At 38.8% G+C, this 16241-nt stretch overlaps 2 protein-coding genes across 5 annotated transcripts in view; both read left to right on the forward strand.

The window, feature by feature from the left end:
* LOC101745917 (uncharacterized) overlaps nucleotides 1–10211 on the forward strand; it is a 76591-nt gene extending 66380 nt beyond the window's left edge. For 2 of the 3 annotated variants that reach the window (XM_038010602.2, XM_062677132.1), the window contains exons 4-6: nucleotides 5201–5329; nucleotides 7530–7667; nucleotides 8503–10211. In XM_038010602.2, the coding sequence (XP_037866530.1) occupies nucleotides 5201–5329; nucleotides 7530–7667; nucleotides 8503–8657 (422 nt within the window). In that variant the 3' untranslated portion in view covers nucleotides 8658–10211. The remainder of the gene's footprint in view (nucleotides 1–5200; nucleotides 5330–7529; nucleotides 7668–8502) is intronic. The other variant, XM_038010603.2, reaches the window with a different exon arrangement.
* Nucleotides 10212–10315: 104 nt separating this feature from the next.
* LOC101746347 (laminin subunit alpha lam-3) overlaps nucleotides 10316–16241 on the forward strand; it is a 150379-nt gene continuing 144453 nt past the window's right edge. For both annotated transcript variants that reach the window (XR_005244604.2, XM_038010598.2), the window contains exon 1: nucleotides 10316–10456. Coding sequence is in view for 1 of the 2 variants with exons in the window: in XM_038010598.2 (XP_037866526.1) it covers nucleotides 10387–10456 (70 nt within the window). In the remaining variant the exon portion in view is untranslated. The remainder of the gene's footprint in view (nucleotides 10457–16241) is intronic.

A 16241-nucleotide genomic window follows, 5' to 3' on the forward strand; every position in this document is an offset into this window, starting at 1 on the left:
GGCCGATGGTAGATTTGGTTTGGATATTGAGCTGTTTTAATTTGGATGCGTTTGTAAGATACTAGTTTCAATAACCGGCGCTCGAAGAAACCAGCTTGGTGGAAGATCCTCCCAAGAAACAAATAAAACTTGGACGATCTTGATTTCTAACATGGTTATCCATCACCCAGGCTGATCGTTCTATAATATTATAGCGAGATTGGTGTAGTACTATTTAGGTGGAAAGAGCCTAAGTTCATAAAGTTTAATAGTACATAATCATTTCTCAAGATGAGGTGTTAAATTTGGAGCTAACACCAATTGCAATATGACAGATCTGGATTGAAAGAACCACAAGATTTAAGAGCGATGATTCAGTTGTTCCTAGTCTTCCAAAAAATCCAACAAAAATAATAACAGAAAAAACCAAACATTTCCCATTAACGTTTAGAAGAAAATTCTAGTACTTAAGAACGTCAAAAGTTTAATGGAAAAATGTTGTTTGAAACGATTAGCTATCGAAACTTTGGTGAATATCGGTCTGGTTTGTTTCCGATGGGAAGGTGTCGAGAAAACGTGGCAATAAACCTTGTTTTAATTCAGAATAAAACATTTTTCTAAGTTGTACTACTTCATCATCATCATCATCATCAGCCTTTATTTTCCCCCTGCTGGACATAGGCCTTCCCCAATGCCTTCCACATAATGCGGTCCTCCGCCTTCCGCATCCAACGAATTCCCGCCGTGCGCACTAAGTCGTCAGTCCACCTGGTTGGAGGACGACCCACGCTCCTGGTACCCATCCGTGACCTCCATTCGAGGACTTTCCTCCCCCACCTGGCCTCGCTGGCTCGACAGATGTGACCGGCTAATGTGTACTACTTAACAGATTACTTTTGACAAAAAACGCTGTTTGTGTGACGCTGTAATTTAGGTCACAATAAACACAATAACAGCGGCAACCAAACCAAAACAGACCAAACACTGAATAGTAACAAACAAAGAATCTTTGAATCAAAAATATGTACTACACATAGACCCTGAAAACCCTCTTCCGAAGTTTAATTCCGTGTATATTTAATCCCACATTCTTCCCTTTGAAACATTGCCTAGTTTTATTGCTAAAATTCCTTGTGTCGTGACACAGGGCGAACCTGTTGATGTGACCTTAATTTTACTAACATTCGCCATAAAATAGTTTATGTCGGCGTAATTGTTCGTTTTTGTATGAAGCGTGTTTACTTTATTGTTTTCTGAAAGTAGGTACGGGCCATTGAAATAGTAGTTCTGGAACTTTCTCAATTTAAACTTTAAAATTTGTTCTGCGTTAAGAAGTCCTTAGTTGAACACAATAGATTGTTCTGACAACCAACTTGCTCCGTAGCTCAACAACAAAAAATATACTCTATGACGAAAGAATGAAAACTCAATATTGACTGCTGTTGTTTTGTTGTTGGAACAAACAGTGAGACTGATTAGCGATAGCATGTATATAATCAAAGCTATTGATTGGAGTCTAAAATTTATTAGCTAAGAGCTTAATACCATAGTTGTAAATAAATAAATTAAATTAAATAAATAAATTGTCGAAATAAATTCAAAATACTAAACATATTGTAATATTGTAGTATTATAAGATAAAATATAAAAGTTACTAAAGTAAATATAATAAATAAAAAATACGCTAAACTTCCGCTTATTTGTTTTTTATCTCATTTGATAATGAAAGCGGGAGTTTATCTGGAAATTGCTCAATATTTATTTGAAATTATTTAATACGCTATTTTAGTAGCGCTTAAGGACCCAGGTTAATACCAACTTGCCATGTAAAGGATTCTAAATAAATGTGTATTATACAATAGTCAGACGACTTAAATACTTAGTATATTTTGCTGATAAAATTTCTATTGTTTATCAATAGAAAAGGACTCGGCGCATTGTTCCACGAGAAGATAAGAACACCCAGATGACATTTAAGTAATCTCTCAGCGGGAAGCTCCGGTATTCAAATTGCTCTGAAATGAGCTTTTAAGCTGTCAAAGATAGCGGAGTTTTCGATCTATTAAAGATGCCATCGAATTCCTTAGACAAAACTCGCGCAGACATTTCGTACCATTTATTAATTAAAATTCTAGAGGCGTTCAAAAAATTTCTCGGCGACCAATTTAAAAATTCTCCCCTTTCATCACGGGAAGCTCCGCAGAGCTTTCACGTTTTAAGCGTTCACCGTGCTATTGAATAATGCAACAAAAAGCTTCGCCTAACACCCACTTTCATGTGTGCTTCGGAAGGGGAGTTTTCATAAAACAATGCGAAAGAAATGAGAGCCCGTTAGTAAAGAAATAAATCTTAATATGTAGTTTTTATGACATGACTGCATTATCAAACGTAAAAATTCAAATATGGACAGACGAAAAACTTGATGTTAGGCGATTAAGGTGATCTTTGATATATGCGGTTTCAATACCGAGGTTCTATTGAAATAGCTAGCCTCAGAGTTTCGACGACCTCATTGGTCTAGACTGTAGACTAGTCTAGACTAGTGGCTTGTAATTCTCGGTACGGCACAGCTCGGGCTCAATATCTGATCTGATCCAATATCTTTGTTAAATAAATTTTGGGAATTTGGGATCTGGGAGATACCTTTTTATTTTTTATTGCCCTTTTAGTCAGACGAGCGTATGGCCCATCTGAAGTTTATTTTTTATAATAATAATAATAAATATTTATTAACAATCACGCCACGTTAACTGGTCCCGTGCTAAATTCGTAAAGAACTTGTGTTACAGGTACCAGATAACGGAAATAAATGTAAGATTTTTATTGTACACATACATATATTTAAAATACATCCATAACCCTGGAAAATACATTTTATTTATTTATTTATGTACACACAGAAAAAAAAGACATAGTACAGAGTAATAGGAAAATTATGTACAAAGGCACTGCTTATTTCTTTAAGAAATCTCTTCCAGCAGATCTGCGAGAGGATAATGAGAATAATAATAAAAAGTGATAAGTGTGTGTAGAACAAATAACACATAACTAAAATAACAAATACAACATGAGAATTATAGTAATGCACATACACATACCAAATATTGTTAAACTTGAGTACAAAATATTATAAGTAACACAGTAACACTCGTATATACGAAGAGTATGGAACCATGATCATTCGGTTGATGACAGATAAAATTGTTTGACCTTGTATTTAAAAACAGAAACAGACTTGCAAACTCGGATGTCAGCCGGCAACGAATTCCACAGTCTGACCGCGTGCACAGTAAAGGAGTGAGAATAGAAATTGGTTTTGTGGGAAGGGAATAACAAAACAGAACGTTGGTTGGACCTGCAGGGAGCATCAGGAGAACGAATGAAAGAGAATCGCTCACGTAAATATAAGGGAGAAGTGGGCTTATGTAGGATATTGAATAGGAGACATAATATTCGAGTATCCCTACGAAGGCGTATAGGGAGCCATTTAAGTTCTTTGCGAAAATGAGAAACATGATCGAATTTTCTGAGATTGTATATAAAACGGATACATAGATTTTGCATCCTCTCAAGCTTGTTTGAGAGCTCCTCAGTGGCATCCAAGTAGCAGGCATCGGCGTAATCAATTATGGGTAGAATGAGAGCTTGGACGAGAGATATTTTTGTATGCTGAGGTAAGAAGCCCTGCAGACATCTCAACGAGTGCAAGGCGAAGTGCACCTTCCTACTAATCTCAGCAACGTGAGAACTCCACGAAAGATGTCGATCTATAATAACACCCAGGTTTTTAACTGAACATTTTATATTTATCATACAAATATCTTCCCTTGGCGGGATTCGAGCCAGCAACCTCCTTGTGTAGTGACCATGTCACTTACCACTACACCAGACGGCCATTTTGATGTTGTTTGATGTTGAGTGGTTACCGTTGCCGATGGACGTCAGCAATGCTAGGGGCACATCAAAGGCGCTGCTTACCGTTAAGTACCCTCCAAAAGCTTCGTTTTAAGAGCTATCTACCTACTCGCTCTGTCGGGTACACATTTTTGTGGTGCCTATAACAGGTGGAAATAGCTTGGGGCTATCATAAATGGAACGGAAATTCAGAGCAAGTCCTGCAATGGGTCGATATTGTAATTTTTGGGGTGATTGAGCGCCTGTTTCACAAAAAATATTTGGAATGACGCCTTTGTGTCATGTGAATAATTTTCGTTATTATTTTATTTTGTTATCGACATGAAAATGTTTTTTGTTATTGTGGCTCAACAATTTACAGCTGTTGTTTGTGTTTTTTTACAATTAATTAGTAATTAGTAATCAATTTGAAAAATGAAATATTATTTAATACATACATGTGTTCACGTTATATTTATCATTATAAGTAATTATAGTGATTGGTTAGTTTGAGATAAATTCGATAATTAGTTTAGTATTGCGATAGGGATTTTTTTTAAACTTTACAATAGATCCTCTGGTTGAAGATGCATCCTAATGGTCCTGTATGTCCCTGTCCCTGTCCCTGCTCTAGTGATTGTGTAAATAAAGATTACGAATCGATTGAGTTATGGATATTGTTGTTGTATAGCTGGTGGTTGGTGTTGTAAGACCACACGGGTACCTACCACAATTGTTTTTCTACCTGTGCTGATGGTCTTGAGAGACCATTTCAGCGTAACCATAACAAGTAGGTGAGCTCACGGGGCTCAAACCTGACGACGTTGCTAACACTGTCTAGCAAAAGCAGTGCTTCGCAGGATCTACCACCGGATCGGAAACGCGACCCACTAAGAAGATTCGTCGAGAAACTCAGTGCGCTGTGACTGTGGGTTAATTTACTCGCCGAGCCCTTCGTCACAGTCCGGGTCGGACGAGAACGATGACCGGGCTATCACAATGCTGCCGATCTTTAATGTAGTTAAATGTCCTACCTCCAATAGTTAAGAAAATATATATATTAAAACGTTTCCACAAATTAAAAAAGTCGGCAACTATAAATTTGTGTATACTATTGATTGCTCGTAGAGCCTGTAGTACTAGTAAGTCATGCTACAAGTCCTGCCAGTTTCTGTAGAAATCACTCATGTATTCAGATTTTAAAGACACACGTTATTCCATTGCATTGCCGCTTACGTCAATTTCAAAATGTTTTTTTTTTATTATTCAGATCACACATCTCATAACATCATACGTATATATTTCTAGTAATTTCTTCCGCAAACTGTTCCAGAGCACGGCTGCAAGGAGTTCAGGTGCAAGCAGAGAGAGTTCTGCGTGAGTGCAGATCTAACCTGCGACGGCGTGGACCACTGCGCCGATGGTTCAGATGAAGACACGGTCGCTCTATGCCCAGGTATGCTGCACGGAACACCGACGAAGTGGATTAGGTTTAGGCAGGGATGAGACGACCAATGTGTTCAGTGCGAGTTTTTTAACGGTCTCGATAGCGTAAAAGTTAACTAGCATTTGTATGGAGTTGTCGCTAGGAGCGCTGTGCACACAAATTTGAGTTAACTTTTACGCTATCGAGAACGTTAAAAAACTAGCACTTAGCACACAGGAGGCGTTTTGACAGCGTTTGACATTGACAGCGTTTTAGCGGATAGTCGTTTCAAAACCTCAAGCGGAGCAGTCGTGCGCTCTGATTTGAGCGGGCGTAGAATTATGACCTGGATCACTTGTCCCTATGGGAATGGGGGCACCTCTGAGGGCTCGGCTAAGTAATTAAAACCAAGCGGACCGCGTGATTATTGAAGTGGAGAAAGTGCATCGGTATCCGATGCTATACCAGTATCTTGCTATAGAAAAAAAATAGGCCTCTCTAATATCGTTGATAACTGGCTGTATGTCCCTGTATATACCTGTGACTTAAAGTGTCTAGTTGCTTGATTATGAATTAAGTATAAGTAGGTACTTGCTCATATTAAGTCAAAAGAGAATTTTGTCGTTGTCTGGTTGCCGGTCAATGTTGTTCAGTGTGCACAATGTGTCGGGCTTCCATTTTAATTATACACAATCCGAGAATGAGTTCTTGGAAGCGAACCCGGTTAATATTCCGAGGCCGATAGTTTAACCGGATGTCGGCAATGTGAATAATGTTGCTTAAAATAGCGCTGGATGGGGCAGTACCCAAACTGTGTATTCCGCAGTCGATCTGGTAGAAACGGTTGACCGGATTAAGCCATTATAATATTAGTCCTGTCGAAAAAGGACCAGCCTACCGATCGAAGTTGTACCATCGCGGCATCGCCTGTAGTTGGTAATTTCAGAGAAATAGCCATGCTAAATTAATACCTACCGCCATTGATAGCTTTTGAATCTAATTTGAATTAATGTGGGCATAACGTTGATGAGCAATCAATCTCATCCTGGTTTGGAGGAAAATGATAGTAGCACAGACTGCTCGGTTAGCAGGTGTTGCGTTAGGACGAGAAGGAGAGAAAGTACATCTCTGATACATTTCTAATAATTTCTCATTATTTTTTTAAGGGTTTTTGTGACCTGGTAACTAAGACCTTTAAGTCATGTCTTATTTTAATTTATATTCTTAATTTAATGAAAAATTATAATATGGAGAGAAATGAAATGAAATGAAGATGATTAATTTGGGACATTAATCAACTGGGATGAAATTAAATGAAATGAGATGAATAAAAATGTGTGCGTGTACTAGTGTACACACGTAAGAAGTGAAACTTGTTTATGGCCTTATTTTTCGAAAAATGATCTACATGCAACTTTCTAGAAATTGGTTAAATAAAGTTAAATTAGATAAAGTTTAAACAAAAGGATTTTATTATCATAGACATGAATACAAATAATACAATTATTTCACTTTACCTTTTTGCTACTAAGATTATTACAGCATTTCATTAATTGTAATAGAATTATTACTATCATTGTCATTGTCATTATATATTTTTGTAATTAATGGCTTATGGTAACTGAAATATGAAATATATGGTTTACATTCCACGAAATTTAGTGACCGAGTAAAAACTCCATCAATTGTAGTGCCAGATCTTGTTGTTGACGTTTGAGGACTGTTTTTCATGGATAAATTCAATTTATCTTTCAGAAATTCAACTAGCTTCAAAGAATTTTCCGATGCAAAATTTACATTAAAATCTCCACTTAAAATCATCGGTATTTTATAATTATTGTTACCGAGTAAAGAGGCACCTTCACTTGTGTACGGCAACAATGAATGGTGAAGAAAAAGATGGCGCGTAACGGAAAAATGTGACGCGTAACCGAAAAATGTGACGGTAAATTTTTTTCCAACGCCGATAAAGAAGTTTCACTTCAAATATATAATCTCAGTAAAATGGTGGTAATTTACTGAGATTTTTTCAGTGGACTTTTTGGAGGATCCCGAGAAGTTAAGCTCAACGGCTTTGTTTCATTTTCCCACATTTGTGCACTTTCACAGACATTAAACACTAAATAGACGAAATAAAACAAATCACACAACTTCACTTCTCGCGTTCCCATCAAAAAGTCCAATAATTTCTCAGAGTGTATGTATATTACAAAAAGTTTTGTCGCGGCAGAGAGCGGCGGTAGCGGTTCGAGCAGCACGTGGTTGGTGGTGGCGGGAGGGGCCGGGCTGTTGCTGGCGCTGATCGCCGCGACCCTCGGCTGCTGTCTCTGCCGACGCCGCGCTGCCAACCGCCGCACGCATCTACATTGTTAGTATACCACTACACTGCCAACGTAATCAACAATACACTTCAATTCATTACACTTAATACACTGTACTATATACTTTTATATTAAATTACGGAAGCTCTCAGTTCTGCCTAACAATAACGAAGCTTAAGCTTCAGACAGACCAGAAACAAACCCGAGAACCGTTACATATCTTGAAAGACGAGACCGTTTTAAGTCGTCGTGGCCTAAAGGATAAGACGTCTTGTGCATTTGTATTTAGCGATGCACCTGTGTTCGAATCCCGCCATCACCATCACCCTGCCTATTTCTGCCGTGAAGCAGTAATGCGTTTCGGTTTGAAGGGTGGGGCAGCCGTTGTAACTATACTGAGACCTTAGAACTCATATCTCAAGGTGGGATGGCGGCATTTACGTTTTAGATGTCTATGAGCTCTGGTAGCCATTTAACACCAGGTGGGTTGTGAGCTCGTCCACACATCTGAGCAAAATAAAAATAAAACTTAATCATCTTGCTCTTCAAATCAGAATAGAAGTGTTATTTAAAACCTCGCCACGATCAGCGTGAGCTCATAATGCTGCATTTTTTTTTATTGCATAGATGGCTGGACGAGCTCACAGCCCACCTGGTGTTATGTGGTTACTGGAGCCCATAGACATCTAAAACGTAAATGCACCACCCACTTTGAGATATAAGTTCTAAGGTCTCAGTATAGTTACATCGGCTGCCCCACCCTTCAAGCCGAAACGCTTTACTGCTTCACGGCAGAAATAAGCGGGGTGGTGGTTGGTACCTACCCTACCTACCTAATAAGTAATGCTGAGATGGCTGTAACGTATTTGATGTTTGTTGCAGTACAACAGATGAACGTGAGCAACGGCGGCGGGGCGGGCGCGGCGCCGGATCCGGGCGTCGGCACGCGGCTGCCGGGAAACTGGGCGCTCCCTGCGGGCCCGCGCGGGTACAGTGTGGCGCGGCCGGGCCGCCTCCGGGCGCGGGCGGCGCGGTGAGCGCGCTCGCGCACAAGGACGAGTGGTTCGTGTGACCACGCGGCCCGGCCGGGCCCGCAGGGCGGGGGCGCCGTACCGGCCCCCGAGCCGCCGGCGATCGCGATCTATCCGACGCCGCTCTATCTATGTATGTCCTACCTGATTTAGCGACAGTTTTTTTTAGGTGAATTTTTACTCGTTTAGTGGAGACGCGCCAGGCGTCTCGTGGCTGTCCAGTCTTTGGTGTTAACGAATAACGCAATGTAAATTTATCAATATAACATTAAACATTTTTGGCTTATTGTTCGTATGTTATTGAGTGTTATTCTCGTACCCTCTCGAGACTCGACTGACTTCGAGCGTTCTCTTTCAAACAATTTATTATTGAAAGTATCTATTTAAATCTAGTTAGTTAATGAAATAGTGAAGTCACTTGATTCTCAATAAATTTATTAACCTTCATCTGTATCTATAAAAAATATTTAAGAAGACTAATGAATGTCTTGTAATAAGTATATGTACATTTTGTCATACAGCTACAAATTGAAGTGAACCCACGTAGGTATATTAAAAATAATGGCTGTCATTGGTTGACATTGTTAAACATTTCACGAAAGTAAGGGGCCACGGATTGTAGTAAATTTAACTCTTTTACACCATTGCCCATTACTACTTACCAATTTAGTTTATGTCATTTCTAAATCAAAGTGTAAAGTTCAGTTGGTGTACGAGTATTTAAAATCTTTTCGAAACTTTGGTATGTAATAATAGGTATTAATATATATACATATATCATTTGAATGCCTTCGAAAAAATCATCTAGATTTAACGAAATGAAATACATAGTTTTGGTTAAATAAATTAATGATCATGAAATTTGTTAGTGATTCTCTATTTTCAGCGCCATCTGCTGATGAGCGGAGTAACTATTGCTAAACTACATTACCTATTTTTATTTGTAACAACACAGGACGCCATCTAGTAGATTATTAGTTAACTATATTGAAGTTGAGCTTTTCGACGTGTCAAACTTTACAAAGCTTAATTTTTTTTTTAACTATTTTTTGAACTAAAATATGATTTCCAAGTTTAGTTTGCTTACAAAATCATGAATTAAGTAAATTTACGATTTAATTCAATGATGTCTTGATTATTTTGTAAACATTACAACTATTTATGTTATCGTTTGAAAAGTACCACAACAATTGGACCAGTTTTTATGAAGCTTAATAAAGGTAACCGGCTTGACAAGTCCTCGGTAGTACTATAACCAATTACAAACTTTTGAAAAGCTCAACTCAAGCTCTGTAACCAGTTAACTGGCAGTAACGCGTCGGCCGTCGCGGGGAGCGTTTGTGCTTATAAATGTCACTTTAAAACATTGAATTCGCGCGATTTTAATGTTCACGTAAAATAACAAAGTTTTGTTGAAATACTAATCTAATTTAAAACAGCTATTAGCGTGTTATTTTTGTTCTATTATACGATATTACAATAATTAATACGAACTATCCGTGATGTTTTTTTTTCATTTTTAATTAAAAATAAACGTTACTGATATACAGAAAATTAAAACAGTGTTTTTATTTTGGTTCTCGAGAAGAACATCGATTTTTTAAATTTAATTAAATAGCTAGTGTTTCAAAACGTATTAAATATGTATTGACAAGTGAGTGTGAGTTAAATTTGTTTTAAAAAAATATATATATACATCGTGGTGTCGTGCTTTGTTGTCTGGTGATGGAGTAGGATGCGTTACCTGCTGTGGGTGGTGTTGCTGGCGACTGCCGTGGGTGGCAGGAGGCGCCATAACAAGCCCGGTGAGTTAACAATAAGGCTTCTCCGAGTATTATTTAACCGGACATAGAATAGCTTATTTGTTTTTAACTAAAGCTTGTGGACTTGAAGCGTATTTCGGTGCTCATAGACAAAGCGTGATAGCAGCAGTCCATTATTTTTTATTATTGCTTAGTCGCCACCTACCTTGAGATATAAGTTCTAAGGTCTCAGTATTGTTACAACGGCTGCCGCACCCTTTAAACCGAAACGCATTACTGCTTCACGGCAGAAATAGGCAGGGTGGTGGTACCTACCTGTGCGGACTCGCAAGACGTCCTGCCACCAGTATGTAATTACGCAAATTATAATTTTGCGGGCTTGATTTTAATTTTTTTATTTTTAGTTTTATTAATTTGTATTTATTTTAATTGAATAAAGTTGTTGTGGTGCAGAGAGTAAGAAGTCCCGCGCACTCATACCGAAGGATACGACTATGTCGTTGGTCGAATCCTGCCGGGAGATTCCTATTTTTATGAAGAAATATTTATTTAAATTATTTTTCCTAATTTCTTCTCTGATAAAGGAAATAACGTTCAAGAATAGCAATGAAACCACCAAAAATTTTAATTTGCGTTACTATAGTAATACTATTCTATAATCAAGATAAGTTGCCGCATTAACGATGGGTATATAAGGGCTATGATAACCGTTTAACATCAAGCAGGCCGTGAGCTCATTCAAATATAAAACAACATATTATTATAAAGCAACAAAAATATAAAAAAATAACATGTTTATCAAATTAATTAATTACATCACTATACGATCCATTTTTTATAAAATCATCACTTCCAGATAAAATTAGTAAATCTAAAGAACAGAAATTCTTCGAACCATACCTATATATATTTAAAATATTCGTAAATTCGTACAGGATCGGCAATAAATTACGCTTGTTATTAATAGTGAAGTTTGATTATAGTAACAAGAGTTCAAGCACCTACCAAACACTACACGTGTGTAAGTGTTTATGGTGAAACTAGTGTTAGTAATAATAAGTCATTAATTTAAGCAGCAAGAGCTGCTTTTAGAACCTTTTTTTTTAGCTTTTTATTTTTCTTAAAAGAAAATAAATTGAACAATAATTCTTTAGGGAAACTACAGACTCTGTTCGCTCCATTTGGATATTTATTTACAAGCGGAAGATTAGGTATTGTAATCACAATGGCAACGATTGAGACATCGAAATCTCAATAGTATTAAAATTACAGTTTGATTGATCTTCCAAATTAGTCAATTTTAGCTGGCAGATTTAGTCGTGGCATTGCTGAAGCCTTATGATGGCATCAGGAACTCCGTAAAAAGGTGGCGAAGAATTACTTTATAGTATTTTTCTTTTTTAAGCAATTTTTTACTCAGATGGGTGGACGAGCTCATGCCCTCCTGGTGTGAAATGTTTACTGGAGCCCATAGACATCTACAACGTAAATGCCGCCACCCACCTTGAGTCGTGTAAGGCCTCACTTTTAACAGTACAACGGCTGCCCCACCCTTCAAACCGAAACGCATTACTGTTTCACGTGTGCAGGAATAGGCAGGGTGGACCTACGCCAATAATTTAATGTTAATAAATTTGTATTATTACTGCCGGTGACGGGGCCTACGTTGTTGTGTTTTTAAGCAAATTCACCCATCCAGAGTAATAAAGAAATGTAATAATAATCCGGGAACCGCTTTGCCCAACCCTGGTTAAAGCTGTCCACCGTAATGATGTACTTAAATCGATTGTGAAGGATCGGCATTTATCGAAACCCTTCTCTTCTTGGAACGTGCCGCGGTCTTAGTTCACGATCCGAGAAAACAAAAAATCTACCCCCGACGCATAGTCGCATCGCTTGATACGAACAAAAGATGCAACTATGCCAGTGTTCAAATCCCGCAAACAGGTACCAATCTCTAATGAAATACTGAATACATACTCACGAATGACATCCACGTAGCGAAGGGATTTGTGTCAAAAAAATGCGTAATGGTAATAGGACGTTTCAGTAAACTTAAGTACCTACATGGGTTTCTGGACCACGAGAAGGTTTGGCAGCTCACGAGAGCATGTCATTAATCCGGATTAAAATAGATAGGTTAATTTTATTAGAAGCCATCTCATCTTGTTTGATTTAATTTCATCCCAATTGATTTAAAGTTTCAAATTAATCAACTTCATCTCATTTCGCTTCATGTCATTTTTCATATAAGAAAAAATAAGACTTGGCTTAAAGGTCTCGTTACCAGACCGTAAAATATTCAGGAGGAATATATTAACTATAAGTTTAATCCATACGTTAAGTAGTTTGTAGATAAAATACAATATATACGCAGAATATTGGGCAAGATGGAAGTGAGAGGCCCAGGATTGGGATCCTAGGGAGCGGCCTTCGTCCAACAGTGGACTAAAGTAGTTTGTCAAAGAGATAAAACAGTAATTTGGTTTATTTATTGGTAAATTTAACAGGGTAGTGCAACAAATATACGACAGACTTTGATGTAGGCGGAATAGTGCTAGAATAGGCGGAGTGCTCTGAGGAATTGTTCGAGATGATACCGGCATCTCGTTTTTACCATCGCACCGCCCGCCACCGGAGTAGAGTTCATACATACTACCTGGAGCCACTGCGGTCATCCACAGTGCGTTTCCAGAGGTCTTTTTTGCCACGTACCATCCGGCTATTGAATGAGCTCCCCTCCACGGTGTTTCCCGAGCGCTATGACACATGTTGTCACATGCATCAGGCCATAAATTAAATAGTTTAAATTTATTTTCAATGTTAGATGTTTGTGATGTGGCAGTACTTATGTAAATAAATAAATAAATAACAAAATAAATAAATAAATGACATGTCCTTCTTCAAACGAGGCTTGTGGAGAGTATTAAGCGGTAGGCAGCGGCTTGGCTCTGCCCCTGGCATTGCTGAAGTCCTTGGGCGACGGTAACCACTCACTATCAGGTGGGCCGTATGCTCGTCTGCCTACAAGGGCAATAAAAAAAAAAGCTATTATCGAATCCTCATTTTCATTATCAAACTGATTATGGGTCCCTCAGGCCATAGCTATTTTTAAAGATTCAACTCAAGGATCCCGTGGTCCAAACTGTTGTAATCGCTGCGCCACGTGCTCTTCACACAAAAAACACAACCCAAAGTTGAAGTTAGTGTTTTTGTGAATGACTTGTCGAAACGCATTGTCTGTTTTGTCGAAGGGTTTTTCGTTAAATTGATTCTAAGAAGGGTTGTAAAGATGAGCGAGATTGTTTTGACTATCTCGAATTGAGTTTAATTGACTTCAAGGGCAGTTTATAGTTTAAATATAACTAGAGGTCCCGCAGTAGTCGAAATTCGACTATAATTAATTGGAATTGTAAGTTTGTACACTATTATGATTGTATTTTATACTTCTATAATCACAAACGCCAAGACTACACTATAAAAAATATTAATAAAGACAAACAATATTTAATGTATTCTCAATTTGACAACAGACGTGAATAACAAAAGTTTGACAATAAATAGTATGCATGCATGTGTGCGTCAAATACATGGTATGTAGTGTGTGTAATGTTTTCTTTATTGATTTAATGTATCTTTTATGCATTATTTAAAAAAAAATATTAGCATTGTGCACTTCTTCCCTATATTCTCTATAATTGTGGAAAATTTCATACTCCTCCGTCCGCGCAATTTTCGTAAAAAGGGATACAAAGTTTTTGCTTCACCTATTAATATATAGATAACGTCAATGTTTAATACCGTGACACACTAGTTCAACACTCCACGCAATCGATAATAATTTAATGAAGTATAAAATGTACTATACAGCTCTAAAAAACTACCACTAAAACGCTGTAGTGTACTATTTTAAAGTACAATAAACCATTTTTTTTAAATTAGGATTGTAAGATTACTGGTGGCCCGAAGGCCTTTCCAGTTTCACCAGGACAGGTGGGCAAGCAAAGGCTCAGCCAAGAGGGGTGGGATTCTCTAACAACTGCCCGAGCGCCTCCGAAGGAGACCTAACAACTCAAGAGCAATTGCTTCGTGAATGAAGAAAGCATTACTACAATCCAGTAGTATAGTGCAGTACCTTAGAAATACATATCCTATAGACATAGGAGTTGTCGTGGATAATAAGACATCCGGTGTACTCGTATTGAGCCATGCGACTGTGCCGATATCCAAATCACGCTGACAGATACTAATTGTTCTAATTCGATACGAGCTCACAGCCCACCTGGTGTTAAGTGGTTACTGGAGCCCATAGACATCTACAACGTAAATGCGCCACTCACCTTGAGATGTAAGTTCTAAGGTCTCAGTATAGTTACAACGGCTGCCCCACCCTTCAAACCGAAACGCACTACTGCTTCATGGCAGAAATAAGCAGGGTGGCTGTACCTACCCGTGCGGACTCAGAAAAGGTCCTAACACCAGTAAGAAAAACGGTATGTTACCGCAAACCATGCGACCAACCGGGCGTCTTGCCCGTTAGATCACGAGCTCTCGTCTCATTTACAAAAAAAAACTACCAAATCCAAGAATTGATTTCCGAACCACGTTCGTTGACATAGTCCGGCCGTCCATTACACAAAGCATCAAATTACTGTCAATATACTTGACTCGCGGCTGTCTGTCACTGACACCCGAGTGTCTCAACACTAGGGTGCCTGCGCTTTGGCGTCACGCTGGAACAATTTATAAATATGTCGGGTTACGACTCAGACATCAGGAATGTAACCGAGGTGCTCTGAGGAATTGTTCGAGATGATACCGGCATCTCGTTTTTACCATCGCACCGCCCGCCACCGGAGTAGAGTTCATCCATACTACCTGGAGCCACTACGGTCATCCACAGTGCGTTTCCAGAGGTCTTTTTTGCCACGTACCATCCGGCTATGGACTGAGCTCCCCTCCACGGTGTTTCCCGAGCGCTATGACATGTTCTTCTTTAAACGAGGCTTGTAGAGAGTATTAAGCGGTAGGCAGCGGCTTGGCTCTGCCCCTGGCATTGCTGAAGTCCATGGGCGACGGTAACCACTCACCATCAGGTGGGCCGTATGCTTGTCTGCCTACAAGGACTATAAAAAAAAAAGGTATAACATACAGGAATTTGTTACTATTAAATAATCACCGATCGTAACCTAGTAATTTAAATAAAGTATAAAAATAGAAGTTGAACTAATTAGATGATAATCGTTAATGATAAGGACATCAAGGTCAATTTTGTAGACGGCTAATGGCAATGTAGGCGGTCACATAGCGCATTACTATCTGTCACGGGCAGAGTTCCGTGCACCCACCGCACTAGGGACGGTACTAATCGTCAAAGACAACGTTCCAAGTCTAATGTTTGTGCAGTACTGACTGTCGAAGGACAATGGTCCGTACACCAAGACGCATCCGCTCAAATGCGTGCAGAGCTTTTTTTTTCCTATTTAAGCTGATGGTCTTGAGATACCATTTCAGTCTAGTCTTAACAGGTAGGTGAGCTCATGGGTCTCAAGCCTGACGTCGCTGCTAACACTAACCACCAGAATCAACCACCGGATCGGAAACGCAACCATTGAGAAGATTCGGCGAGAAACTCAGTGGGCTGTGTCTGTGGGTTAATTTACTCGTCGAGCCCTTCGTCGCAAGCGACGGGTTCGACGAGGATGATTACGGGATGCAAAGCACTCCGCGCAATGGCTTATAAAGAACGAATCCCCATCCGGCGATTCGCCGTCTTAACTGTCAAAACGTTTGTGTCTCATCTATATGCCACTAGCTCCATCTAAAA

This window comes from Bombyx mori, chromosome 4 (assembly GCF_030269925.1).
Source record: "Bombyx mori chromosome 4, ASM3026992v2".
In the NCBI taxonomy this organism is placed as follows: domain Eukaryota; kingdom Metazoa; phylum Arthropoda; class Insecta; order Lepidoptera; family Bombycidae; genus Bombyx; species Bombyx mori.